The sequence below is a fragment of the Aquila chrysaetos genome, chromosome 13 (genome assembly GCF_900496995.4).
Source record: "Aquila chrysaetos chrysaetos chromosome 13, bAquChr1.4, whole genome shotgun sequence".
In the NCBI taxonomy this organism is placed as follows: Eukaryota; Metazoa; Chordata; class Aves; order Accipitriformes; family Accipitridae; genus Aquila; species Aquila chrysaetos.
This window is the reverse complement of record NC_044016.1, coordinates 36,056,440-36,083,066: the sequence shown is the minus strand read 5'-3', so window position 1 is coordinate 36,083,066 and position 26,627 is coordinate 36,056,440. Positions and strand designations below refer to the sequence as shown.

Below are 26,627 nucleotides of genomic sequence, written 5' to 3'. Positions count from 1 at the left end.
TCATGGGAGTCTTTATTTTGGGAAAAATGGCGTGTAACAAACTGGGGTTCCCTGAGGATTTCAGGCAATGGAAAGCAGAGTCTGACCACAGCGTGTTTGAAATGAGTCTTCAGCGTGGAAGCTGAGATTGCGAGAAGCAGCGTAGCTGGCCGGGAGGAGTCTCTGCAGTGGCCGCAGGCGAGAGGGAGAGGGACATGCGTATGGATGTAGTCACCTGGACTGACGATGGCTTCTCTGTCCCCTTGTAGGCCGCCGCCTCCGCAACAGAAATGTGCACCTCAGGGACCTCCTCCGTCACAGCAAAAATGTTTACCTCAGGGACAGTATTTTCCTTCTCGACCGGCACCTCTGCCTCCCAAATAGCTTTTGGCTTCTTTGGAGCCTTCACGTGAGCTGACCTGTTCACTGAGACAGAGCTGAAATTGCAGTTATCCTTCTTGCATTGAGTGGCCCATGGTAATCCTGGAAAGCCTTCCTTCTGCAGCCTGGGATAAGGCAAATGAGATACTGAAACGAGGAATGTAAAACTTTAAACTAAATACCTCTACCAAAGCTACAGGAACTGAAAAACATCTAACCTATTCTTAGATCTGAGTATTGTGGCTTTGTAAACTGCAGCAGGGCTGTCCAGCTGGAAGTGGAGCAGCCTGCAGTTAAATAATCTTTAAATACAGCACTTGGGAGTTACTTTTGGTTTCCCCATTTCTGCGATGAGCCCTGATAACAAAATTGTCTGATTTGTTGTCGTCTTTCTAAATGTACGGTGAAGAATTGAAGTAACCCATACCATTTTCAAAACAAGGAAATCTGGCCAATTAATTCAAAATTATTTTGCATGGACTGGAAAATGTTATCCATTTACACATTAATGGCACAAGTGAAATAAGGTATCAGTGTACTTTTTCAGAGGAAGATAAATATACTGTAAACATGTTTATGCATGTATATATGTCTATTGATGTGTAATAATGCACTTAAATTCTTACTTTCATGCTGACTGACACTAAGCTGTGCTATATGAGCACTAAGTTTAATGATTTTAAATTAGTAATTGTGAGTTGCTAAATGAGAATCCTGTACTAATTTCCACTAATATCATGAATAGGCAATGAAAATAAAGGTACGAAAAGACACGGCCATATTTTGGTTTTAAAAAACGGGGTGCTCTTAGATTTTAATTTGGGTCTGAAGACTGAGTAGCAGTCCCTGCAGAACAGTGAGAAGCAAAAAATGTCTATCTGCCTAGATCCCCTGAGCTTCTCTGAGCACTTTAAACAGGAACCTGTTGACTAATGCAACCCTTTCACCTAACCCTCAAGCCTTTTTAGTGTCAGTCAGGATGCTTACAGGCTAACTTGCATTAGATCGGACTGCCATCCATTTCGACACCACTGACTAAACTAGATTTTAAAACTGTTTCTGAGAAGCAGTGGGTAGCATTTGGTGTGCTGGCTGAGGAGAGGAGATCTGTTAATGGTGATACCGTTGTGCAGTGGGCAGAAACGGGATGCTGGCGGTCACAAACAGAAATCTGTTGCACAAACCTGCTAAAAGTGAAATAAGTACTGAAAAGAGTGCTTGGCTTTTTCACTTTGTGCTAGCCACTGAGTACAAACTCAATCTGTAAAATCCCCCATAATATTGCCAAAAAAACCCCTTTTCCTCTGTATATACATATATAAAAATATATATATATATATAGTGTTTGCATTTGCAGTAATAAAATACTTGAACTCCTGTGGTTTCCCATAAACTTAGACTAAGATTTATAACACTATTAAAATATGTAAAATGTCACCTAGAATATCACCAGACCTATTTGTGGGGGTCTTCTGTTTGTTCCAAGATAATCACTTCCTAATTCTTGTTGTATTCTGCTCAGTTTGGGCTGGCTGGCTGTAACAGTTAGGTTTGCAGCGGAGGGAGGCAGGGGTCCGGGGGAGCCTCTCCAGGCAGCTCGGGACTCGAGTTTGGAGGGTGGGGATGAGAGGAGGGAATCCAGGGAATGAAGTCATCCGAGAGAGAGACACGTACTTAATTGTATTTGAAGCTGTATGTGTGAACTAAAACTATGCTGAAAATGGTGCCTTTTAACAGATAAAAGAGTTTTTATACTTCCAGCATGCTCGTTAGCAATATTTGCAGGGTGGTGGCGTAGGGCAGTGAACACGCGGTTTTTAGAAGCGATCCTAGGGAAAGGAAATAGCTCAAATTTTACATGTGTTGAACACTGAAGATGACTACTGACTTTCTTTTTTAAAGTGTACGCTTATCCCTGTCCCCCGAGTAGGTCTGGAGAAAGCGGAGGCGATGTCCCCGTCCGACCCGCGTTTAAACCTCTGCGCTCCGCAGAACCGTCCCCGCTCTCTGCGCGGCGACGCGCGTCGCTCCGGTACCGTCGGGCTCTGACGAAAGGGCTGTTACCGACCCCCTTTGTAAGAAACAAACGAGCAATAAAGATGCCGGTTTTGTACAAGGCGCTTTCGTCCGCCTCTGCTTTCCGCGGCGGGGCGGGGCCGAACCGGCGCGGCGGGGCCGTTACCGGCCGGGCAGATGGGGCCGCGCCGGGCGCTGCTGCCGCTGCTGCTCTTGCTGCGTGAGTCCGGACCGGGCCCCCGCTCCCGGTGCCCCCCATGGCCCTGGGGGTCGTCCCGCATGGCCGGGGGCTGGGGTCGGCAGGGCGCGGGTCTCTCTCCCCTCCAGGCTCGCAGGCGCTGGCCCAGATCACGGTCCCGCTGCGGCTGCCGGCGAACGCGACGGGGGAGGCGGCACTTCGGCAGGCACGTTGCTCCAGGGGTCCCGGGACGGGGTTGCGGAGGAGATCGTGGTCTCCAGCTGTAGAGGAGGAGGGGTACAGCTGTGCTGGCAGCTGGAACGGAGGCACCACAGGCTGTGCCTGCTCCCTGGGGAAGCGCCGAGCCCTTGTGCTTGCCCTTGGCATTTGAAGACTGCCCTCGGAGCGTGCTTGCCCAAAGCCGGCGTTCCTAACTCTCCCTTTCTCTGCTTTTCTGCACACGCAAGGACGAGGTGTCCTACGTCCTCAGGATAGAGGGGAGGCTGTACACCGTTCACCTGCAGCAGCAGTAAGTTGGCCCTGGCGTTGCTTCGTCTGACTGCTGCGGTGCTCTGCCCCCAGCACAGGACGGTGCGGGGCTGTGGGGTGATCCCCGCTGTGGGCGTTGGCACTGGCACCGCTCCCTCAGGCTCTTTCCAGCCTCTTTCCAGCTGCCAGGATGGTGCCCTGCTGCAGGCATGTCCCAAAGCCCCCAGGGAATGTGTGCGTGTGTGCCAGGTGCCCGAGTGCTGAGGGGTGGCAGAGGGCTGGAGGAGGGTTTGAGGGATGTTTGTGCCTGTGAGCCCCGATGCCAGCGGGTTCTGGATGGGCCAGTGCAATAGTGCAGGCTGCAGGACCTGGAATAAGCTCAAGAAACCAGGTAAGAGATACTGCTTTAAGTGCTTCACTTTACACCTTTCTTCTGTAGCGTCTTTTTATCTGAAGATTTCAGGATTTACATGTCTGATGAGAAAGGATCTTTGCGCTCTGATTCAACCCCTATCAAGGTAACCTTGGATTGCTTTGGTGGTTTTGTACCGTGTTGCAGTGTAGAGCTGCTGTCTAGTACGTGCAGTTCATCTGTTTGGGCGTTGGGTGAGGGAATTGCCTTCGTGGCCACAGAAGGGACTCCTTGTCCTGTGTTGTGATGTAGGGAGGCTGCCACTACCGGGGGTACATCGAGGGCTTCCCCAGCTCGGCAGTGACCCTCAGCACCTGCTCGGGGCTCAGGTAACGAACCACCACCTCCCCGCGCTGCCCTGCCCGTTAGTGCCGCCGGGCACGGCCGGGCCTTTGCCGCGAGGGAGCCCAGGGACTCAAGGCAGCCGGGGTTGGGGCTTGGGCAGCCTCCCCGCCGCGGCTGGCAGCGCCCGGTGGCAAATGGTGGGTGCCGTCACCTTGGCAGGGGCTTGCTGCAGTTTGAGAACGTGAGCTATGGGATTGAGCCCCTGGGTTATTCTCCTGCGTTCGAGCACTTTGTGTATCGAGTGAGCGACGAGAGGACGGCAGGTTCCCTCTTGGCCAACAGCCACCCCGAGAGGGGGCCAGGCAGGCTGATAGCAGGGGAGGTGTCAACCAAAGCACGTGGAGGTGACAAAGTGAGTGTGTGCCTGTCCTCTCGGGGGTGCTGATGTCCCCGTCACGTGGGGAGGGGTCCGATCCCGCAGGAAGCTTTGGCCGGAGTCGTCTGGGGGGAGGTTTAGGAGTGCCTGTGCTTGCGATGGGGTGTCGCGTGGATCGTTACTGATCTAGTGCCTACGAAAGGCATCGCCAAGGTAGAACAGCTTCTGAAAAAAGTCAGAAATGGCTAAGTTGGAATGGCTTCTTACCTGATGCTAATTTGGAGACAGCATCAAAGCATTGCTTTTGAATGGACACTTGAGTAGTGTAGCAAACCTCAGGAATAAGGTGACTATAGAACGAAGAAATAAATAGCATTGGAGACCATTTTCTTTTTCAGCCACTATCAGCTGCAGCACGATCTCCCAAATACTTGAAAGTGTACGTAGTTTTGGACAAGGCTTTGGTAAGTCTGTGCCAGTCATTTTCTCCTTGTGTTTGCCTGACTTCTACGAGCATAGAAATGGTGCCATTTCACAGCTGTTATATGTATTTATTTTCCCTTCTGAAAAGTTAAGTGTATTGTAGGTTTTGTAGGAAAGAAAGAATGAAAATTCGTAGCTCACATTTACATGACTGGATGTTGGCAATCATTTCAGCGTTTCAACATCGTTCTGCTTCATCGTGATAAATGCCTTGTCTGCTCTTATGTCCTCTTGGGTTATTTTTCAGTACAACTATATGGGTTCAGATACAAATGCTGCAACACAGAAGATAATCCAGGTCTTCAATTTAGTCAACAATGTAAGTTTTAAAGTCTGGTTTGTATTGTAGTAAGATGATGGGAGGTTGATGTTAGTAATGGCCACCTACTGCTGCTTTTGGTCACAGCTTGCTTTTTGGCCACAGCTGCTTTTGGTTTTAGGAGGAGGCTATGTAAAAAACTCCAGGTCTTGGCTCGCAATATTCTGGCTGTGATGGCAGGAGCTCCTAGCTTCTTGGCAGCCTGGTCCAGACTTGGTCAGAGGTGGGCAAGGGGTTTAGTCCCAGTGGGCTAATACAAAGGTTTGGCTTAGCAATTGTGAAAATACGCTCTTTCGAAGCTGTAATGGCTCTACTGGTATGGTCTGTGCTAGAGTTATGGTTAGCTGCTTGGGGCAAGTCTTGAACCGTGTCAAGTTGGTATCAAGGGAAGTGCTGTTTAGCAGAATGGAGTAGGAATTTGCAGGACCTGGCCACTGTCCCCCATTGCCTTTTCACAGGAACCGGGAGTAAGCTGTCTGGTATTTATAGCCTGTAAAGTGTTTCCTGGGGAGGTTTTCTCCAGATATGTCAATCTGCTACAAATTAGCATCCTTCCATATGTGGTGGCAATGTCTCATGCAGATGTACAAAAATGCAGGCAGTTTGCCTTCAGGCAGCTGACGTCCAACGTTTTGAGGCTTCCTAGATTGTTCCCCTCTCCGTGCTGCAGATCTTGTCTCACTGATCAGCCGTACAATTAATCTGTTTCCACTCAGGTGCTTATAAGCAACTTCTAATGGTGTTCGTCACTCCACTGGTTATTAGGCTTTGATCTCGTGCCTCTGGACGTATCTTTCTATTTTTTAGGTTTGTTCATTCTATTTGTCATACAGATGTCATTCAGTGACTGACAATAGCAATTGGCTTTTCCTACGTGATTTTTTGTGTATAGAGCTGTAATTCTGCTCAGAAGGAAAGGTATGTGAGCAGGCGTTTCCTCTGTTATGCTTTCAGATGTTTAATCCTCTTAATGTTACCATTGTGCTGTCCTCCCTGGAGCTGTGGACAGAGGAGAATAAAATATCGACAGCAGGGGAAGCAGATGACCTTCTACAGCGATTTTTACAGTGGAAACAGTCATATCTCGCTCTGGGATCGTATGACATAGCTTATCTATTACTGTAAGATAAAGGTTTCCTTACTCGTTAAAGGTTACATGGTAGAAATCAGTTAAACCAATGTAGGTTGAACTACAAAGATTCCCATGAAAAATGCTTTTTTTTAAAGAAACATATTTCTTACATATTTCCTAATTCCTTAATATTCTGAAAGTATTTCTTTCAAGACGTACCTTCTAGCCAGCCTTTGGTGATGTAGCGTATGCAGTTGTGCCGCCTGTCCCTGCAGCCTGTGGCTGAGGAGGGGCTCCACTGCTGCCCTGGCAATGGGACGGCTGCAGCCCCGGTGCCTGCCTGGCACTTGGCACCGGCACCGGCCGGCACACAGGCCCTGCCAGCGGCTCCCCTGGGCCGGTGGGGGCACCAGGGGACAGCGGGGCAGCCTGTGGGGACCGAGGGGGACTCAGGCTGTGCAGACCCGGGATCCCCCACTTACCCACAGTGACCGGGGTGTCCCGGGCCGGGTGGCCAGTGTACGTGCGTGTGTTTCAGGTACAGGGACCAAGCAGGGTTCGTGGGCACAACGGCTCCAGGAAAGGCGTGTCAGAGAGACGCTGCTGGCGCAGTGGCTGTGGTACAGTATTGCTGGTCCCCCACTGGCCCATGTGTCCGTGAAGTTGGAGCTTGCCCACGGGCAGCAGGGACGGGAACGGGTGGGAGCATCCGGGGCCGGAGCTGGGGTCCGCGGGGGTCTCCGCAGGGAAGGCACCTCCGCGGCAGCCCTGCTCTCTCCTCCTTCTAGTACCGAGGGGCCGTGACGCTGGAGTCCTTCTCCGTCCTCCTGGCGCAGCTGCTGGGACGCAGCGTGGGCATAAGCTACGATGACTCCCGAGACTGCCGCTGCCCTGGGCGCGTCTGCCTCATGAGCCCGGAGGCACTGTGAGTTGGTGGGGTCCTGTCCCTGCCCGCGGCGTTGCCTGTGCCCTGCGGGGGCTGCGGTGGCTGGGGCAGATGAGGTGGGTGGGCGGGATGCGCTGGGGGAGATGGGGAGCCGGTGCCCGTCTGGCTCGTGCAGCCGCGCGTCACCCCCCACCTGGCCAAGCGGTCGCAATTGTGTGGCGGGGATGATCGCGGGGCATGCTCTCATCAGGGGCGTCCTTGACGAATGTCATTCTGTTGCAAAAATTACAACAAATCGTAAATACCTGCTTTTATTCCTTCAGGAAGGAAAAAAAGAATACTTAAATTAGTGACTGAGTGCTTAAATTGAGAAAAGAGAGCTTTTCTTTCCAAAAGCAAGGTATTTCTGAATGTTTCTCAGCCTGTGTTAATAATGCGTTGTAAAATGAGGTTTGGCAAGTGAACTGAAAGACACCCAGGGGACCATTGCGCCTTGTTCCAGTATCTGAGCAAGTCCTGGAATTGCACAGAGATTTTGAGAGAGTGAACGGCGGTAGATGTGTTAACACAAACAAGTATGGATAATTGCTTTATTTTAGACATGTCAGCGGGGCAAAAGCCTTTAGCAGCTGCAGCATCGGGGACTTTGAAACCTTCCTGAAGCACAATGGGGGCTCGTGCCTTTTCAATAGACCGCGCTTGACCGGACTGTCCTACCGGAGAGCGGCTGTCTGCGGCAACGGCATCGTGGAGCGCGGCGAGCAGTGTGACTGCGGGGCGGCAGAGGTGGGTGCTGCAGGAATTATGGCTAAATACGTAAATTTGTACTGTTCGTATGTTTAGAGTAATGAACCCTCGAAACTAGCGGCAGAGCTGAAGCAGAGGCTGGCCCAAGAAGGATTATGTTGGGTTTTAGATCGTCTCTATGATGGCGTCGATCTGATGGCAGCTTTGCCCAATTTTTTATGCTGGATATTGCCCACATGTAGCTTTTGGGGGAGAAGAAGGAGGAGAAGAACCTCTGACAGTAAAAACCTCTAGGGGAACAAAGAAATAGAATAACATGGTTTTACAATGTGTCCCCAGGCATGTTTGAAGGATAAATGCTGTAATAAAATGTGTCGGTTTAAGCCAGGAGTGAAATGTTCCTCTGGATTATGTTGTAATGAATGTCAGGTAAGGCATTTTTTATCATTATCGCAAGATCATTATTTATTTTTGGAGAAATAGTATGTTCCCATGCTGAAGGATGGAGACAAACTTAACAGTCAGAGTGCTTCCTGGGGAAGGGCTTTCCAGCTCAGCTCCCTGAAACCCGCGGGGGGAATATTACTGGGGGAAGAGCGTCCTGGACAGCGTAAGGTGCATGTGGTGACCCGAGTGCCTCAGAGGTGGTCCCGAGGGACCGGGGATGTGTCTCCGGACAGCGTCGGGAGGGGCTGCGTGGGGCCTGAGAGGGGACCCCTGCGCCGGTGGGTGCGGAAGGATGGGGAGAAGAGTCCTTTCTGCCTCCTCTGCCAGTTCAAGCAGAAAAACTCGCCGTGCCGCCCCCCCGCCGACGCGCAGTGCGACCTGGCCGAGTTCTGCAACGGGTCCTCCGCATCCTGCCCCCCCGACCTGTACGTGCAGGACGGGCACGGCTGCGAGCACGGCACCGGCTACTGCTACAAGGGACGCTGCCAGTCTCCGGACCTGCAGTGCCGGCGGCTCTACGGGAGAGGTAGCAGAGGCTGCTCTGGTTGCACTGGTACTGCTGGTACTGCCCAGGTGCTGGAGGTGGCCACAGGAGTAACAATGCTCAGTTTGCATCTTTGCTCTTTAATGCACCGATCTCAGGTCGGCCTTGTTGTGTCTTTTTAGCCTCGTTTCGGTGGAAATGAGGGTTCGTGGTTGGTTGGTAACTCGTTTCTGATACTTCCCTCATGAGCCCGAACCCAATTTCAAGCACCTGTTGAAGCAGGAGGGGTTGTAGGGACGGCACTTGCACGTTATCTAATAGGAGTGATGATGCACAGCGCTCTGTGCCTTGTGTCCCAGCTTCTCCTTGTGCATGCAGTTAGCGGGCAGGAGGGAGAGCAGAGACTGTGGTGCCTGGGAAGGGTAGGTGCAGTACCCGAACGGAGGGCAGAGGGGTGGAGTGGGGGACCCGAGGAGGGAAGGACACAGCTTTAGGAAAGCATTTCAAGCTCAGTTTTGATTCTGGTAAATATGCACTTCAGTAGCCTGTAGTTCTCCCAGTTCTTCAGAGATAACGATGAAAATAACAACAACAAAAGCAAATTATTATCTGTGAACGAACTTAATCAGAGAGCTAACCTACTGTTTGCTAATCCTGTGTTTCTGGGGTTCAGGACTGCTGAGGGTTTGGCAGTTCGGGGACAGGTATTACATTTTCTCTAACTAGTGAACAGCATCTAAGTTCTGCTATGAACAGGATGAAAAATTAAGAAGTTATTATATACCATAGTATGTCCCTTTGTGTTCCTTTAAATGATAATAAATATTATTGCTAAACTTGTAGGTTCAAAAAATGCTCCTGTGGCTTGTTACGAGGAGCTCAATAGTCAGCGGGACAGATTTGGACACTGTGGGTTCCAGCCCAGACAAGGCTATAAGTCCTGTGCTTGGAGGTACGCTCTAGGGAAAGGGCGCTTGCTCTGCTAAAAATGCATATTTAATTGGGACTTTACAGTCAAGGAAAGTATCAAGACTCCAGTTGATAGTAAGATTTGTGAAGCAATAAATAGACAGTTACATGTGAGTTCTTCTTGTTAGTAGTATGGTGTCTCTCCTTATGTCTCAGATCGTCTCCTGGACTTCCCAGTCCTGCTTATTTTTTCTTATCATGCAGTGCTCCAGATTTGTGTTCTGCTGTTTAAATGTTTCTAGCGTTTCATCAGGGAGCATACACATATATATGTGTGCGTGATACACATCCTATGCAAATTGATTTTATAGGAATCTCAGATGTGGAAAGTTAATCTGCACGTACCCGTACAGCACTCCATTTCCATCAGAAGCTGCTGCTGTTCTTTACGTCCAAGTGCGCGAGCATTTATGTATATCTTTGGATTATTTGAATGCACCAGCAAGGCTGGATCCTCTTTTGGTTCCGCCAGGTACAAAGTGTGGTTCTGGAAAGGTGAGAAAACATTTTATAGTCATCTAAAATGCCAGGTATAAATTGTAAATATTAACAAGGTTTTAGAAATATGTGCTCCTTTGCAATGTAAGTGTACTCGATATTTACAAACACTGTAAAAACATGCAAACATTACATTAAAGGTTTGGCATGGTGTGAGCATTAGACATAACCCAACCCCAAGACAGTAACGAGCTTTTTAAAAGCACCATTGTTGTTTTTTTAGAAGTAGTATGTTTTCACTCCCTTTTGGCACATCAGACTGATGGGCCGAGTGCTGCAATGGCAAAGCAATGCTGAGCCGGAACTGCTTGTGGTTTTTCCTAGGTGTGTATAAACAACACTTGTCACCCACATTCGGTCCTGGGATATGACTGTGACAGCAAAGTGAAGTGCCACGGCCACGGCGTAAGTGATTCCACGCAGCGCGCACGGTGCTGCGGAGGGCAGGTGGCTTTGTCGTACAGATTTGCTGGGGCTTCTATGGGAACTGATGGAAGACCCATTTTAGGCTGATAATCAACAAAATTGTGACCTTGTCAGCTAATACACAGAGTAAAACCATTTAAACTGCTGAGGACAGCGGAGGTAGTGTAGATAAAAGATGTCGCGTGGTGGTGCGTGGAGCGCTGCTGGGCTCTCCAGACCACTGCCTGGCTCTGCAGTGCTGGTGGCTGGGGCGAGCCGCTCCTCGTTTCTGCTTATCAGAGAGAAGTGCCCGTGGGTTTTGCAGGAGGGTGATGTTTTATGCTTGTTCGATGTCTCAAGGCTCTTAGAGCCTGCACTTTATGGTGCGTTCCTCGTCTGATGCGCTTCCTAAATTGCCGGAGCGCCACTAAGCGCGCGTAGCCTTGTCCCAACCCGACCAGCGGCAGCGAGACTGATGCCGGTCTGGGCAGGAGCGTCCGTTGCGTCGAATTCATCGCAAACTTTTACCACCCGGCCCTGGGCTTTTCAGGTGTGCAATAATAAGAGACATTGCCACTGCCACCCTGGCTGGAAGCCCCCCGACTGCCTACGGAAGGGATCCGGCCCGGGGGGAAGCGTCGACAGCGGCCTCCAGCTGACGGACGGCGGTCAGTACCCGCGGCGGAGGTGGGGACGGGTGCTGGGCTGGGGTCCCTGGCGCAGGCAGGGAGGGTGGTGGTGGTCCCATGGCCCCCGCCCGCTGGGCTGTCTCCTGCCAGGCCTCTCCCTGCAGCGGGCGCTGGAGGACGTGACGCTGGCCTGGCCGGTGCTGGGCTCCTGCCTCCTCCTGCTCCTCCTGACCGGGGCCGTCTGCCTCGTCCTCCGGCGGCAGGCGCAGCCCCCAAACACGGAGGGGTGAGTGGGGTCCTCCCTGCCACGGGATCCCTGGGGGGGGACTGGGGGGGGATGCGGGATGGGGCCACGGTGTTCCCCCGGGAGGGCTGAGGTGATCCCCAGGGCTGAGGTGATGATTCCTGGGGGGGGTGTGAGGTGATTCTTGGGGGGTATATGAGGCGATTCCCAAGGGGGATATGAGGTGACTCCCAGGGTGGGATATGAGGAGATTCCCAGGGGGCATATGAGGAGATTCTTGGGGGGGATATGAAGCGATTCCCAAGGGGGATATGAAGCGAATTCCCGGGGGGTATATGAGGCGATTCCCTAGGAGGGGATATGAGGAGATTCTTGGGGGTATGTGAAGTGATTCCCAAGGGGGATATGAAGCGATTCCCAGGGGGGGATATGAGGTGATTCCCAGGACGGGGTATGAGGCAATTCCCGGAGGGGATATGAGGTGATTCCCAGGACGGGATATGAGGTGATTCTTGGGGGGGATATGAGGTGACTCCCAGGGTGGGATATGAGGAGATTCCCGGGGGGGATATGAGACGATTCCTGGGGGGGGGGTATGAGATTCCTGGGGCAGGATATGAGGTGATTCTCAGGGGGGATATGAGGAGATTCCCAGGGGGAGTATGGGGTGATTCCCGGGGGGGTATATGAGGCGATTCCCCGGGAGGGGATGTGAGGAGATTCCCCAGGGCCGAGGTGATCCCCGGGGGGGCTGAGGCGCTCCCCAAGCCAGGCCGGGGCTGAGGCACCGCTCCGGCTCTCCGCACAGCCCCGCCGCCGAGGAGGGCAGCGACGGCCGGGACACGGACGTGGACACGGACACGGACACGGAGCCGGGGCCGGGGCCGGGTCGCGGGTGTTAATAAAGGCGTTGGGCGGAGCCGCGTGTCCGCGCCCGTGTGCGGGGGGCGGCGAGGCCGTTACCGGCCGGCGGGATGGGGCCGCGCCTGGCGCTGCTGGCCGCGCTGCTGCCTGCGCTGCGTGAGTGGGAGCCGGGCCGCCCCCCCCGCCCACCCCACCCGGGGCAGCACCCACGGCCGGGCGGGCCCACGAGGCACCCCCCCCCCGCCCCTCACCTCCCGATCCTGCCGGTGGGATCCTTCCCGGCCGGGCACCCAGGGACCTCGCGGCCTGGGGACCGACATGTGCTGGAACCTGACCTCACGCCCTGGCGGGTGATGTCACACCCTGGAAGCTGACATCTTGTGCTGCAAACTGATGTCATGGCCTGGCAGCAGCTCCCCCCCCCCCCCCCAGGCCCGAGCCCCCCCCCCACAAGCCCCGGCCGGGAAGGGCCGCCGGGCCCGGGGTGAGGTTTGCTGGCGTGGAAGCCCGTCTGTCCCAAGGCTGGCGTTGGGCCGGGGCAGGGGGAATTTTTCCTCCTGGCTGCTTGGCGGGGATACACGGGGATGGTTTTGTCCTCCCGGCACGGCACGCCATCCAGCAGGAATCCCGTGGAAGGGTTTTAGGCTTGCTTCGTGTTAAATCCTGCTCGCGGGGGCTGAGGGGCTGCAGCTGTTGCGAGCACCTTTTTTTTTTTTGTGTGTGGGCACGTTGTGGTGGTTGGGTTTTGTTGATCTGCTAAGTGCGTGAAGCTGCGTGATGTCGGCAGCTGCACGGTGGGGACGGTGATGCTCGTGGGGATGGAGCAGGTCTTGGGGCTCTTTCTGAAATAGGAGTTTATTGCGTGGTTGTGGATGTGTGTCGGTGACTGGCCTCTCTGAGCCCGATTTCGGTTCCTGATGCAAGGTGGGTTGTTTCAGCCAGAGCTTGCTCTCATGCTCCCATCATACAGTGTTCGTATTCCTCGGCTCTGATCCAGCAGTAGTAAGTGCACATAATTTTGCTTTTTCTACATAGGTGTCTAGATACTTTAAAATAAAGTGTGGGTGAATGATAGGGTAGAAAGTAGAGTTGGTGAACCTGTGCAGGAAGAGACCTTTATAGCCACATGGACAGATGCGGCCCCTGTCACAGGCATATGCAACTCTGACTGTGGCTGACAAGCACAACCGTGGCGATGATAATTTCTAATTATAACTAAGAAACAAATTCTTTCTTTAGGTTCACAAATGCTGCTGCAGATCACAGTTCCCCAGATGTTGCTCTCAAAAACAGCTGGAGAGACGGTACTTAAGTAATCAAGTTAACTTAAGCAATCAAGTTATTTGGTGTTTGTGTGTGTGTGCGAGTGGCTATACACACGCAGGAATGTGATGTGCAACAGCCAAGGTGTGACTGGTAGAGGGACAGTTTTAGGCAACCACGTTCTGCCTGTGCAGGTGATGGGGGGACCATGCTCTGCTGAGCCCTTGTGCTTGCCCTTGGCATTTGAAGATTGCCCTTGGAGCGTGCTTTCCCAAAGCCAGTGTTCCTAATTCTCCCTTTCTCTGCTTTTCTGCACGCGCAAGGATGCGGTGTCCTATGTCCTCAGGATAGAGGGGAGGCCGTACACCATTCACCTGCAGCAGCAGTAAGTTGGCCGTGGCATTGCCTCTGACCGCTGCGGTGCTCTGCCCCCAGCATGGGATGGTGTGGGGCTGTGGGGTGATCCCCACTGCGGGCGTTGACACTGGCACTGCTCCCTCAGGCTCTTTCCAGCCTCTTTCCAGCTGCCAGGATGGTGCCCTGCTGCAGGCATGTCCCAAAGCCCCCAGGGAATGCGTGCGTGTGTGCCAGGTGCCCGAGTGCTGAGGGGTGGCAGAGGGCTGGAGGAGGGTTTGAGGGATGTTTGTGCCTGTGAGCCCTGATGCCAGCAGGTTCTGGATCAGTCAGTGCAGCAGTGCAGGCTGCAGGACATGGAATACATTCAAGAAGCTCTGGGTGGGACCATTGCAGAGCATTTTCAGAGGATTTTTTTGTTTTTCTGCTCTAGATTCTTTTTACCTGATGATTTCAGGATTTACACGTACAATGAGAAGGGATCCTTGCGCTCTGACTCGCCCCATATCAAGGTAATGATGACCTGCTTAGTGTTTCTGTTGCTACGCTGTTCCAGGGTAGCCTTGCTGTTTGGTATTTTGGGGGATGTCATTAGTTACTGCAGGGGAGCAGTGCTTCCCCTCTCTCCGCCTTTTTGCTTCCTAATCACAGCAGGAGGTGCTGGGGTGAAACAAAAATTTTCCTTGCAAATGCATGGTCAAATTCATGTTTGTGAAAGTTTTTGGAGTCGCTGAGTTTGCTTGGTTCAAAGCTTGTAATCCTGACCATGGCTACCCTTCCTGACGGAGAGACCAGGAGAAGAGCCCCCACACCCAGCAGTGTGGCTCGACACAAGGCAGGGCAGTTCCTTATCATAAGGATGCCACATCCTCACGCTAGGATTTTTTTTTAATGACTCGGGCCAAAGAGAGATTGTCCACAAAATCCTTGTTGTGCCATCATTTGACGGGGTTGCCTTTACAGCCACAGAAGGGGCTCCTTGTCCTGTGTTGTGATGTAGGGAGGCTGCCACTACCGGGGGTACATCGAGGGCTTCCCCAGCTCGGCAGTGACCCTCAGCACCTGCTCAGGGCTCAGGTAACGAAGCACCACCTCCCCGCGCTGCCCTGCCCGTTAGTGCCGCCGGGCACGGCCGGGCCTTTGCCGCGAGGGAGCCCAGGGACTCAAGGCAGCCGGGGTTGGGGCTTGGGCAGCCTCCCCGCCGCGGCTGGCAGCGCCCGGTGGCAAATGGTGGGTGCCGTCACCTTGGCAGGGGCTTGCTGCAGTTTGAGAACGTGAGCTATGGGATTGAGCCCCTGGGTTATTCTCCTGCGTTCGAGCACTTTGTGTATCGAGTGAGCAACGAGAGGACGGCAGGTTCCCTCTTGGCCAACAGCCACCCCGAGAGGGGGCCAGGCAGGCTGATAGCAGAGGAGGTGTCAACCAAAGCACGTGGAGGTGACGAAGTGAGTGTGTGCCTGTCTTCTCGGGGGTGCTGATGTCCCCGTCACGTGGGGAGGGGTCCGATCCCGCAGGAAGCTTTGGCCGGAGTCGTCTGGACGGACAGAGATGGGGGAGGTTTAGGAGTGCCTGTGCTTGCGATGGGGTGTCGCGTGGATCGTTACTGATCTAGTGCCTATGAAAAGCATCGCCAAGGGGTACAAGATTTATTGATGGATTTGTAAAAGCAGGGGGTTTTCTCCCTCCAGTTTGCAGACAGTTGGCAGCAATGTTCTGGCTACTTCAGCCACGGGGTTCATGTGAGTGTCCCAGGGCCCCAGTGTTCATCTTCGCCGAGAGCCGTTGTTATTAGTGAAAGTCTTCAGCATTGTCCTAGGTGTTAATACACAGCTTTTGCTTCCTGCCCTGAAAACAAAATCAGCACATGGCGATGCCTTGCAGAGGGTTTAGTGTCTCAGAAAAGTCAGCATTTCTTATGCCTCGTGACTGAATTATTAACAGTGAAGGATTTTTTTTTTCCAGCTAGTGTCCAAATACCAGAGAGAGATGGCACTCCACATAGTTTTGGAAAGGGCTTTGGTAAGTCTGTGTCAGTCAGTTCCTGTTCTGTGTTTGTTCTATTTGTCCTTGGTCGAGCTGCGATAAACCGTTGCTGTGGTCGTCTACATGGTCCTGCCTGGCTCCGTACAGTCTGTGCCTTGTGGCCATGTGTCAGTGGGTGGAAGCCACTCTGAGAAAGATCACGATAAGCCTGTGTGCTTCAGCGTGGCAAATAACATAGATAAAATCTCATGTCATTTTTCAGTATGACTACCTGGGTGCAGACGAATATGTTGTGACACAGAAGATCGTTCAGGTCTCCAGCTTACTGAGCAGTGTAAGTTTTTCCTGGTTTGTACATACCGAGATGGAAATTTTGACACCTTATTTCAGCCAACTAATGGCTAGGTATTGGTAGGATTTGTCTAATTTTTGAGAAGGTAATAATTAAATGTGCTTTCTGGAAATATGGAGTCTCAGCTTGTTAGCTTCTGACTTTTTGGTTTACTCTGTCAGAGCTCCAAGTGTGTCTAGGGCCTGTCCAGACTGAGGTAGGAGATGCGGAGGGGATTTTACACCTTGCTGTCCAACACAAACACATGCTCTAAATCAGTGCTGCTCTAGAGTCCAGCAGTGCCTGTTCAGAAAACCTCGGAGATAACATGCTGTCCCACAGTACATGCTCCACCAAGGGGCCATCGTGTGCTGAGACAGGTGCCAGCAGCCACTGCTGCTCGTTTCCACCTCTCTGTCTTAAGGGAGTGATTTTATTGTTTTCCTGCCTGTGTAGTGCACAGCTGAGTGAGCGTTTGACTTGAAATCACAGGGAATACTGTTTCTTCCTGGAAACCTAAAAAATGCAGACAAGGGCAAGTTTGTGTATTCTGTATGTTTAATTATTTAATGTCTCTATTCAAGCTTAGGTTGTCTTTGGGTTTATTGGATCCTGCTTACTGAACTAATTTTTCGTGCTCTTTTGGACACACTTCTGTGTCTTTCCATTTTGTATTTCCTACACCTTTTTCATGACACACATACAAAGCAGTCATCAGTTGCCAACTGCTTCTGTCTTTTCCAGAAGCAGCGTGGCTGCTAATAAGAGCAAACATTTAAACAGCACTTGAAATGAAGCATATGGGAGCAGCCACTTCTCTTGTTAAACTTTCAGATGTTCAGCTCTCTTAATCTAACAGTTATGCTGTCCTCCATGGAGGTCTGGATGGATAACAGTACATTGAAGACAATGGGGAATGGAGAAGAAGTGCTGGCGCAGCTGTTGGAGTGGAAGCAGACCAGCCCCATTCTGCAGCCCCACGAAGTGCCATATTTGCTCCTGTAAGAATAAATTGTCATCGTTATTTAAGAGAAGACGGTAACAACCTGCTGAATGCATGTACTCTTGAGCAAAAGGCTTTGCTATGACTGTGATGCCTCTTGTAAAAATTAAGTGAGAATGCAGGCCGGTATTGCAAACATAAAGTGAGCCCTACCCAAGCTTGGCATGATCAGCGGGCTCTGGCCGGGCCGATGGGGCATCCCAGGCTGGACAGCCAGTGAACATGTGTGTGTTTCAGGTACAGGGACCAAGCAGGGTTCGTGGGCACAACGGCTCCAGGAAAGGCGTGTCAGAGAGACGCTGCTGGCGCAGTGGCTGTGGTACAGTATTGCTGGTCCCCCGCTGGCCCATGTGTCCGTGAAGTTGGAGCTTGCCCACGGGCAGCAGGGACGGGAACGGGTGGGAGCATCCGGGGCCGGAGCTGGGGTCCGCGGGGGTCTCCGCAGGGAAGGCACCTCCGCGGCAGCCCTGCTCTCTCCTCCTTCTAGTACCGAGGGGCCACGACGCTGGAGTCCTTCTCCGTCCTCCTGGCGCAGCTGCTGGGACGCAGCCTGGGCATAAGCTACGACGACTCCCGAGACTGCCGCTGCCCTGGGCGCGTCTGCCTCATGAGCCCGGAGGCACTGTGAGTTGGTGGGGTCCTGTCCCTGCCCGCGGCGTTGCCTGTGCCCTGTGGGGGCTGCGGTGGCTGGGGCAGATGAGGTGGGTGGGCGGGATGCGCTGGGGGAGATGGGGAGCCGGTGCCCGTCTGGCTCGTGCAGCCGCGCGTCCCCCACCACCTGGCCAAGCGGTCACAATTGTGTGGCGGGGATGATCGCGGGGCGTCCTCTCATCAGGGGCGTCCTTGACGAATGTCATTCTGTTGCAAAAATTACAACAAATCGTAAATACCTGCTTTTATTCCTTCAGGAAGGAAAAAAAGAATACTTAAATTAGTGACTGAGTGCTTAAATTGAGAAAAGAGAGCTTTTCTTTCCAAAAGCAAGGTATTTCTGAATGTTTCTCAGCCTGTGTTAATAATGTGTTGTAAAATGAGGTTTGGCAAGTGAACTGAAAGACACCCAGGGGACCATTGCGCCTTGTTCCAGTATCTGAGCAAGTCCTGGAATTGCACAGAGATTTTGAGAGAGTGAACGGCGGTAGATATGTTAACACAAACAAGTATGGATAATTGCTTTATTTTAGACATGTCAGCGGGGCAAAAGCCTTTAGCAGCTGCAGCATCAGGGACTTTAAAACCTTCCTGAAGCACAACAGGGACTGCCCTTTCATCAGGCACGCTCTGCATCAGCCTGCCTACCGCGCGGCTGTCTGCGGCAACGGTGTCATTGAGCCCGGCGAGCAGTGCGACTGCGGGGCGGCGGAGGTGGGTGCCACGCTCTGGTGGAGGGCTGTGCTTTCTTCTGGTCCTGAGAGCGGGTGGGTGTAAGCTAGAAGTGGTCTCAGGTTGTGTATTAAGCATTTCTGCGGTAAGGCACGGAAGCACAGCGTTCCTGCTCTTCCCTCAGCTCCTCTGAGGTGCACTGTTTGTTAAGAGGATGGGGGTCAGGGCAAGCAGTCATCCTGCAGATGGGGAAATTTGCAGAAAATAATGATTTCTGGTGTGTTTGCAGGCCTGTGCGTTAGACAAATGCTGTACTCCCCAGTGTAATTTCAAACCAGGAGTGAAGTGCTCCTTGGGATTGTGCTGTGAAAATTGCCAGGTAAGGTGTGTTCATAATTATCAGAAGTTAAGGCCATTTCTAAACCTTGGAGCAGTAGTAGCACTGTCAAACCAGCTTTCTGGTTTTGCTCAGACAGGCATCTCCAAAAAAATTTAATGATATTTGTGCTGCATTTTGTCTCTTCTGGTTTTTGTTGTAATGGCATGTTACAGGTAAGGCATGTTTTTATCATTATCGCAAGATCATTATTTATTTTTGGAGAAATAGTATGTTCCCATGCTAAAGGATGGAGACAAACTTAACAGTCAGAGTGCTTCCTGGGGAAGGGCTTTCCAGCTCAGCTCCCTGAAACCCGCGGGGGGAATATTACTGGGGGAAGAGCGTCCTGGACAGCGTAAGGTGCGTGTGGTGACCCGAGTGCCTCAGAGGTGGTCCCGAGGGACCGGGGATGTGTCTCCGGACAGCGTCGGGAGGGGCTGCGTGGGGCCTGAGAGGGGACCCCTATGCTGGTGGGTGCGGAAGGATGGGGAGAAGAGTCCTTTCTGCCTCCTCTGCCAGTTCAAGCAGAAAAACTCGCCGTGCCGCCCCCCCGCCGACGCGCAGTGCGACCTGGCCGAGTTCTGCAACGGGTCCTCCGCATCCTGCCCCCCCGACCTGTACGTGCAGGACGGGCACGGCTGCGAGCACGGCACCGGCTACTGCTACAAGGGACGCTGCCAGTCTCCGGACCTGCAGTGCCGGGCACTCTACGGGAAAGGTAACAGGCTGCTCTGTCATCACTAGTACCAGCGTCAAGCTCCAGGGCTGGTCTGGGGCAGAAGGCGGTATCCGAGCATGATGGATGCCTACCCTCTCTCTTATATGAAATTGGGGAAGCTGGGGACTGCTGGGAGTATGCAGGCTAGGGAAGGGCAGAGGCAACCGCGGGATGGATTTCCCACACTTGCGGAGAGGGGAAGGGAATGGGCCATCAGAGGAAGGTGACAGTTTCCACGGGGATTTCAGGCTGAATGTTGACACAGCCAGTCATGCACACCTCACTGCCTCTCAGAGAAAAGAATGAGCCAGAAACATACCCTGATGCTGTTGTGGAAGGTGTTTTGTACTGGTCAGACCATTCCACTGTCTGAGGGATCTGTCCCACAACCCAAACAGAGGTTGCTAGTGATGGGACGAGCAGTAGCCAAGTATTTCTCTGTCAGAGGCCAGAACTGATAAGTGTTAAAGACAGCAGAGGTATCTTAGTCTGTACTACCCTCAGTGGTAACCAGTATTATTTCTAAATTTCCAGGTGCAAAAAATGCTCCTTTGGCCTGTTATGAAGAAGTCAACCATCAGCAGGATAGGTTTGGACACTGTGGCAACCACCCAAAGGATGGCTATCAGCCCTGTTCCTGGCCGTAGGTTTCAAGGGACTGCAAAGTGTTGAATTGGGAATATATATTTAATTTATGCTTCCCTTTGCTGTCGCTGCAAAGTAATAATCTGTGAGAAGGTTGCCTTTAGTATGTTTTTCTTTTACTGGGCAGAATTGACTTGCAGTATGAGCTCTAGGCATTCTGTAGAGAAACTGGAGACTTTCGATGGCAACCTCAGCACACACCTGCTTGTGCAAGTGTTTCATGTTCTGATGGTTCATAGGATGGCTTCTCCCCTGGTATCAAGGATTCAACTCTTCTGAAACAGCACATGCTTGTGTTTTTATTTTGTGTAAATCCCCCTCCCCGAGTTGTGCACCTCAACGTCTCCAGCACTGTGATAAATCAGACGCTGTGTGTACTGCTCTAATTTATTGTGCTAATGAATTTTTTAGGAATCTGGGATGTGGAAAGTTAGTATGTACATACCCGAATCGTATTCCCTTCACAAAAGTCAAGGGTGCCATAATTTATGCTCAAGTGCAAGAACATCTGTGCGTGTCTTTTGATTTTATGCGTGGACCCACAGCGCCTGATCCTCTCCTGGTGAAAGAAGGCACAAAATGTGGTCCTGGAAAGGTAAGAAATAGTGCACAAGCATCTGGAAATAGCATATAATTATCACGACTGTAACAGTTTTAGAAATAGTTGCCATTTAGCCTCATGAGTTAAAGGTGGTCTGTACTTATGTTTTTAGTGATTATTACCTGTGCTATTGAATTTAATCGTTCTTTAGGGCCAGGAATCCTTTTTAGAGTTATGGCAAGCATGGTAAAGGCTGATGAAAAAGTGCCCAGCGGGATTTTTTTCCTTTTGGTCTTTCAGGTTTGTATGAATGGCACGTGCCACCCACATTCAGTCCTGAAGTATGACTGCAACGTGCAGAAAAAATGCCACGGGCATGGAGTAAGTAACAGTGATGCACTTAAGTTAGTGTTATTGGTTTGACGAATATTGCTGAAGAAGAGAGAGTGGTTCTGTTAAAATGCCCACTGGGGCTTGTCTGTGAATTGCCTAGACCTATGTTTTGGGCTAACACTTTTTCCCTGCAATCATCACGCAGTAACGAGTTACCGTGGGAGAAATTAAGTGAGACCACCCAACTTACTTTCTGACCCAAGCGAAAAATAAGTGAGATAAAGGGGCTTGGAGTATTTGCTTGTCTAGATTAGCAGAAAACTGGAAAAAGAGTATCTAGAGAGGATTTAACTGCACATAACTGAAATAGTGTTGGAAACGATGAGCGTAGCTGTGCAAGGCGAGAGGCAGCGTGGTGAACAGTGGAGTGGGAGCACAGGGGAAGGCCGAGGGGCCTCTCGCAGAGCGGTGTCTCGCGGTGCCGGCAGGCTGGTTGTGACGGCAGTGTGGGAGCAGGGCATGCGGGGGTGTGCGGAGGAGAGCAGGGGCGGGTAGGAAAGCAGCAATCCTGGTGGAGATGGAGCACTGTTCCTCAGTAGGGGTTTTTACAGTGGGGGGTGATTTCTGCCCACCCTGGTGTCGGCAGGTGTGCAATAACAAGAAGAATTGCCACTGCGATCCGGGCTGGAAGCCCCCCCAGTGCAAGACTCGAGGATCCTCTGGAGGCGGCAGCATCGACAGCACGCTGGGCCGCGGTGAGTGCTGCAGCTGGGCTCTGGGTGCCCTGTGGCTTTACCGGGTGTAACGGCGGGTCCCACAGCCCTGCAAACGGCCCTGTCGAGCTCACAGCTGAGCAGATGGCCCATGGCATCGCCTGGCCCTTACCTGGAGCTGTACCTTTGCTTCTCTCGCCCTAGATCATACCGCCAAAAGCTCCGTCCTGGCCGTGCTGAAGAACCGGCTGCTGCTGAGCTTCGGCGGCGTCTTCCTTGCCCTGGCCTGTGGCACCGTCATGATTATGAAGTGGAGCCAGCTGAAAAGCTTCTGTGCAAGGAGAGCATCACAAACAGATGGGTGAGTTGGTATTAGTTACTTAATGGAAATTCTCCGTTCTGGGTGCGGGAGATGGGCAGGGAGCATGGAATTACTGGAAAAGCTGGTGAGTGGGATTTACAGCCTGGGCAGAGCAGGGAAAGTGGTGCTTGGGAAACAGTAACCGTTTGTTGGTAAACTGGGAACTGTTTGTTGGTCATCAAGGGAAGAAACTAGCAAACAGATGTCTAAAATATACAAATGTAGGAGAAGCAAAACTAAGGGTGGATTTCCTGGCACCAAGCACACTGTCTGTGTGCAAGAGCTGGAGGAAATAGGTTTCCTTTTGCTAATTCTTGGGGAAAGCAAACCGTAAAAGGGGAAAAAGGAAAAGGATAGAGGAGAAGCTGCCAGAACCAGGCAGCTTACTCTGTCTGATGTGGAGGAGGAGAGCGGGTGGGAGACAGAGCTCGGGGGAGCAGGGCTGGCTCAGAACACCGGGGGCGTCAGGGCCGGCAGGGCCGGGGCTGAGGCACCGCTCCGGCTCTCCGCACAGCCCCGCCGCCGAGGAGGGCAGCGACGGCCGGGACACGGACGTGGACACGGACACGGACACGGACACGGAGCCGGGGCCGGGGCCGGGTCGCGGGCGCTAATAAAGGCGTTGAGCGGAGCCGCGTGTCCGTGCCTGTGTGCGGGGGGCGGCGGGGCCGTTACCGGCCGCGCCCTGGGGCCGTTGCGGAGGCGATGCGGGCGGCGCTGGGGCTGCTGCTGGGGCTGCTGGCCGCGCTGGGGCCGCGGCGGGCGGGGGCGGGCGGTGCCCCGCAGGTAGGTGCGGAGCCCGGGACCCCCCCTACCCAGCTCCGCGCCCCCGGCCCCCGCCGGCCCCTAACGCTGCTCTCCCCGCGGGCAGCACGCCCGGACCTACATCATCCCCATCGAGGGGACCCCCCGCACCGTGCGCCTGCGGCAGCAGTAAGTGGGGGGCAGCGGTAAGTGGGGGGCAGCAGGCAGGCAGCGCACCCCCCCCCCCCCCGGGTCCCTCTGCAGCCCCCCGGGGCTGCTCAGGCTGGTGGCCGGGGACCGGGGAGGGCCGCTGCCTCGTGCGGTGGCCACGGTGTCGAATGCAAGGGGGTCACCTCTGGTTTGTACCGTAGAGTGTTTTTGCCGGAGGATTTCCGGATCTATACTGATGGCCGAAGGGGGCTTGCGAAATCCGAACTGGCACATATCGAGGTAATAGTCATGCCCTGCGTGCTGCACCCAACATCCCCGAGGACAGAGCAGCTGTGGGAGCGCTCCAGGAGGAAGGTGCAGAGGAGAGTCCCCTCTGCAGCAGTGCTCTGCAGAGCCTTGCTCTGCCCCAACACGGTGCCAAGCAGGAACTTTCTTAAGGCACCAAACCCATTCCCTGGGACCACAGGTAACCAAGCCCGTGGTGTTCAAACGTTGATGTGGTTGGTACTGTGTGGAGGAAGGTGGGCAGCAGCCAGCCAGCAGTGTTGCAGAGGAGCAGGGCTGTGGGCTCAGCCTCTAGCTGACGCAGCAATGCAAGCAATCTCACCTCCCGTGGTGGAGCCTGTCCTACAGCGTGTGGGCTCGGGTTGTCTGGGGGGCTGCGGCTGCTGCCAGGTGAATGGCCGCATCACCCAGCCAGCACACCGTTTGGGAGGACAGCCGCGCTGAGGGCATGCATCGGCTCGCACCCCGCCGCAGCGAGGACTGATGCGGGGGCGTAACGGGTTCACGAGGATGGTAGGGACAAAGACCAACCGGGGGTCAGTGCAGGTGTCCGTTCCCAGAGGAGGCCGCAGTGCTGTGCTTCTCCCACATGCATTGTGTGTCCATCCTCTTGCGGGGACGGGGACCACAGTGCAGGCGGTAGCAAGGTCTGGTGCCTTGCACGCTGCAGTGTTCCCCAGGTCTCTCGGGAGAAGGCACCGAGCCGTTGATACGGCTTTACTCCTTCCAGCGCGACTGCTTCTACGAAGGCTACGTCGAGGGTTTCCCTGTTTCACTTGTGGCACTTAGCACCTGCTCCGGCCTGAGGTAAGGTGGTTGCCTTTGCGTGGGGGACAAGCGTCACTGTGAGTGCTGGGCGGTGTTGGTGCCATCCCAAGGAGGAGCCATTCCTGCCGCTCTGCACCTTTGCTTTCCAGCGGGATCCTGCAGCTCGTGAATGCCAGCTATGGGATCAAGCCTCTGGAGGCTGCAGCTGGGTATCAGCATCTTGTGTACCCAATGTGGAATGAAAACGTAGAGACTCAGCTGTTCATAGAAAACAGCTCTCTCGCCTGGACTGTGGAGGTGTCACTGAAGCCAGAGGATGCAATAGCAGTGAGTACACCTCCTGGCTGAGTGGTCTTTGGTGGGATGGTAGCCATAGACCTGGGAAATTTGTAGCTGAAGGATGCCTCAATTTGTGCAATAGTGTGTTGTTTCAGAGCTTATTTGGTACAGAGGATGCTAAAGGGCTTTGTAACTCATCTGTGCTAAGGATGAGGTCTTTGCCTGTGATGGGTGGGAGCTTTGAGGGTGGTCTGAGGCTGGGTGAGCAGGAGAGGGGTTTCTCGGCAGTGGTTATCATGCAAGAGTCGACCCTGCCTGCTTATTAACAGGGCAGAAGACAGCTAGGCAAGCGGGAAGGGCATGTTCCTTTGCTGGAACTTACCCGCTGGGCCAAAGCCACCGTGGTGTGCAGTGCCAGGAGGGCAGTGGTTGTGGCAGGCAGCTGATGTGTGGTACTGCTGGGCAACTGGGTTGCAGAGCTGTTGTGAATGGGCAGGAGTCAATGCTTGCCTCTGCTCTCTGTTATAAGTTGCTTTTTTTTCCACTGGTCTGTGGCCTTGCCAAAATGTCTGTTGTTGTAAATATGGCTGGAATCTGTGGCTGAGGATGTCGTGTTGTAGATGATGTAAGGACTGTTTTCCTGGGAGTCTGGGGCTGCTCATCCTACAGCTCCAAATGGCCGTGAAGTGCAGTAACTGACCCTGGACCCAGAGGTCTCCTTTGCAGAGCTGCTACGAACTGCAGAAGCTCTGCAGTAATGTGTGCGTGGGTTGTTTTTGTTGTTTAGTTTGCTTTTTGGTTTTCCTATAGAGTAAGCAAGCTGTCCGTAGATCCTCCCGGTATCTGGAAATGCACGCAGTTTTGGACAAATCTTTGGTAAGTCTTTGCATCCTCTCTGCTGTAAATTGTTGCCTCTAGAAAAAAAACTTCTGCGTGCAGCAAGTCTGTAGCTACACAAGAATATCGAGGGCAATTTGCATGGGGCTTGAGAGTCTCCACGCAACGGGAACAAACTGCCTTGGGCATGTACAAGAATATGTTGTGGCAGGGAGCACAGCCAGTGCTCTCAGAGAGTTTGCCTTGCACGGTGCCCTGCGTGGTCTTGTGTTTGTCTCCTTTCAGTATGACTATATGGGAGCAGACAAGGATGCTGTGACAGCCAAGATAGTGCAGCTTTTCAGCTATGTGAACAGTGTAAGTTGCTTTTGGTTGCATCCTGAACATGTATGGGAAATGTGTGGTAGCAGTATGGATAAGGCCCTGTAGCTAAAGAAGTGGGAGGCTGCAGAGCAGCAGGGCTCTGTGGACCAGCCATGGTGTCTGTCTGTCTGTCTGCCTCCAGATGTTTGCTCGCCTCAATCTGACAATAGTACTGTCTTCTCTGGAGCTTTGGACACAAAAGAACAAAATCCCAACCACGGGAGATGTTGAGGAGTTGCTGCAGAGATTTTTGCAGTGGAAAAATGTGCATCGTGTGTTGCGGCTGCAGGACATAACGTTCCTATTTGTGTAAGATGAGGATGGCTGTGTCAGCGTGGAAACAAAAGGAAGAGGAAGGTGCCATTATACAGTGTGTTGGACTGAGTCTGGTCTGTTCCCCAGTTACAGGGAGCAGTCCCATTACGTGGGGGCATCTTCTGCGAAGAAGCTGTGTCTCAAAAACCATGCTGGAGGCGTTGCCTTGGTACGGTACCCCTGAGCTGTCTGTCTGTCCCCATAACCTCCCATGCCTGCAGGTAAGGTGGTGAGCGGTGCCTCAGGAGCTAAGCCCCGTGCACAGCCCGAGGCCGAGGAGCCCCCAAGCGAGGCAGCAGAGGTGCCAGGGGGGTGCAGACCGGGTGCCCCCCCGGGCTGTCGGCGCAGGAGCCCTCACACCTGCCAGAGCCCCGAGGAAAGGAGCTCAGGGGTGGCAGTGATGGCAGGCTGAGGCCGGTCCTTGTGTGTCCCCCCCCCGCAGTACCAGAGGGCTATGACGCTGGAGGCGTTCGCAATTGTTGTGGCCCAGCTGCTGGGGCTCAGCCTGGGGATGGCGTACGACGATCCGGGGAGCTGTCATTGCGCAGGAGCCGCCTGCATAATGCAGGCCAGCTCGGTGTAAGCCTCCCCCTGCCCCCTCGGCACGTTGGGTGGGTTTCGGTGTGATGGCACAAGTGGGACACGCTCCCGCCGGGTGTGCGGGGTGCCCGTCTGTGCGACGCTGCCCGCGAGGGGCAGAGCAGGGGCAGACAGCGGGCAGCTCCTGGGGGTGACCGCAGTGGAGAGCAGCTGCC

General features: G+C 53.3%; 3 protein-coding genes across 6 annotated transcripts in view; all 3 read left to right on the top strand.

Annotated features, from left to right (window-relative positions):
• Positions 1-2,478, top strand: part of ADAM9 (ADAM metallopeptidase domain 9) — a 35,746-nt gene extending 33,268 nt beyond the window's left edge. For all 3 annotated transcript variants that reach the window (XM_041128261.1, XM_030034699.2, XM_041128262.1), the window contains exon 22: positions 249-2,478. In XM_041128261.1, coding sequence (XP_040984195.1) covers positions 249-363 — 115 coding nt within the window. In that variant the 3' untranslated portion in view covers positions 364-2,478. The remainder of the gene's footprint in view (positions 1-248) is intronic.
• On the top strand, positions 2,311-26,535 carry ADAM32 (ADAM metallopeptidase domain 32). Its single transcript, XM_041128244.1, has 27 exons — positions 2,311-2,392; positions 2,704-2,780; positions 3,022-3,083; positions 3,483-3,561; positions 3,708-3,784; positions 3,960-4,152; positions 4,515-4,580; positions 4,847-4,918; positions 5,873-6,039; positions 6,529-6,610; positions 6,779-6,915; positions 7,476-7,662; positions 18,710-18,799; positions 19,319-19,517; positions 20,052-20,160; positions 20,574-20,757; positions 21,004-21,084; positions 21,683-21,791; positions 21,954-22,110; positions 23,226-23,304; positions 24,041-24,117; positions 24,228-24,405; positions 25,168-25,233; positions 25,480-25,551; positions 25,700-25,866; positions 25,960-26,041; positions 26,315-26,535. The coding sequence occupies exons 1-27, from the start codon at positions 2,311-2,313 to the stop codon at positions 26,453-26,455; spliced, it is 3,072 nt and encodes a 1,023-aa protein (XP_040984178.1). The 3' UTR covers positions 26,456-26,535.
• LOC121233742 (disintegrin and metalloproteinase domain-containing protein 32-like) lies at positions 7,778-12,313 on the top strand. Of its 2 annotated transcripts, XM_041128324.1 has the most exons (8): positions 7,778-8,052; positions 8,398-8,596; positions 9,398-9,506; positions 9,835-10,018; positions 10,346-10,426; positions 10,977-11,094; positions 11,206-11,341; positions 12,108-12,313. In XM_041128324.1, exons 1-8 carry the CDS (start codon positions 7,951-7,953, stop codon positions 12,199-12,201), a joined length of 1,023 nt encoding a protein of 340 aa, XP_040984258.1. In that variant the 5' UTR covers positions 7,778-7,950; the 3' UTR covers positions 12,202-12,313. The 2 variants fall into 2 exon arrangements, with proteins under 2 accessions (XP_040984258.1, XP_040984257.1); XM_041128323.1 differs by lacking the exon at positions 7,778-8,052 and having other exon boundaries at positions 8,068-8,596.
• Positions 26,536-26,627: the final 92 nt, after the last annotated feature.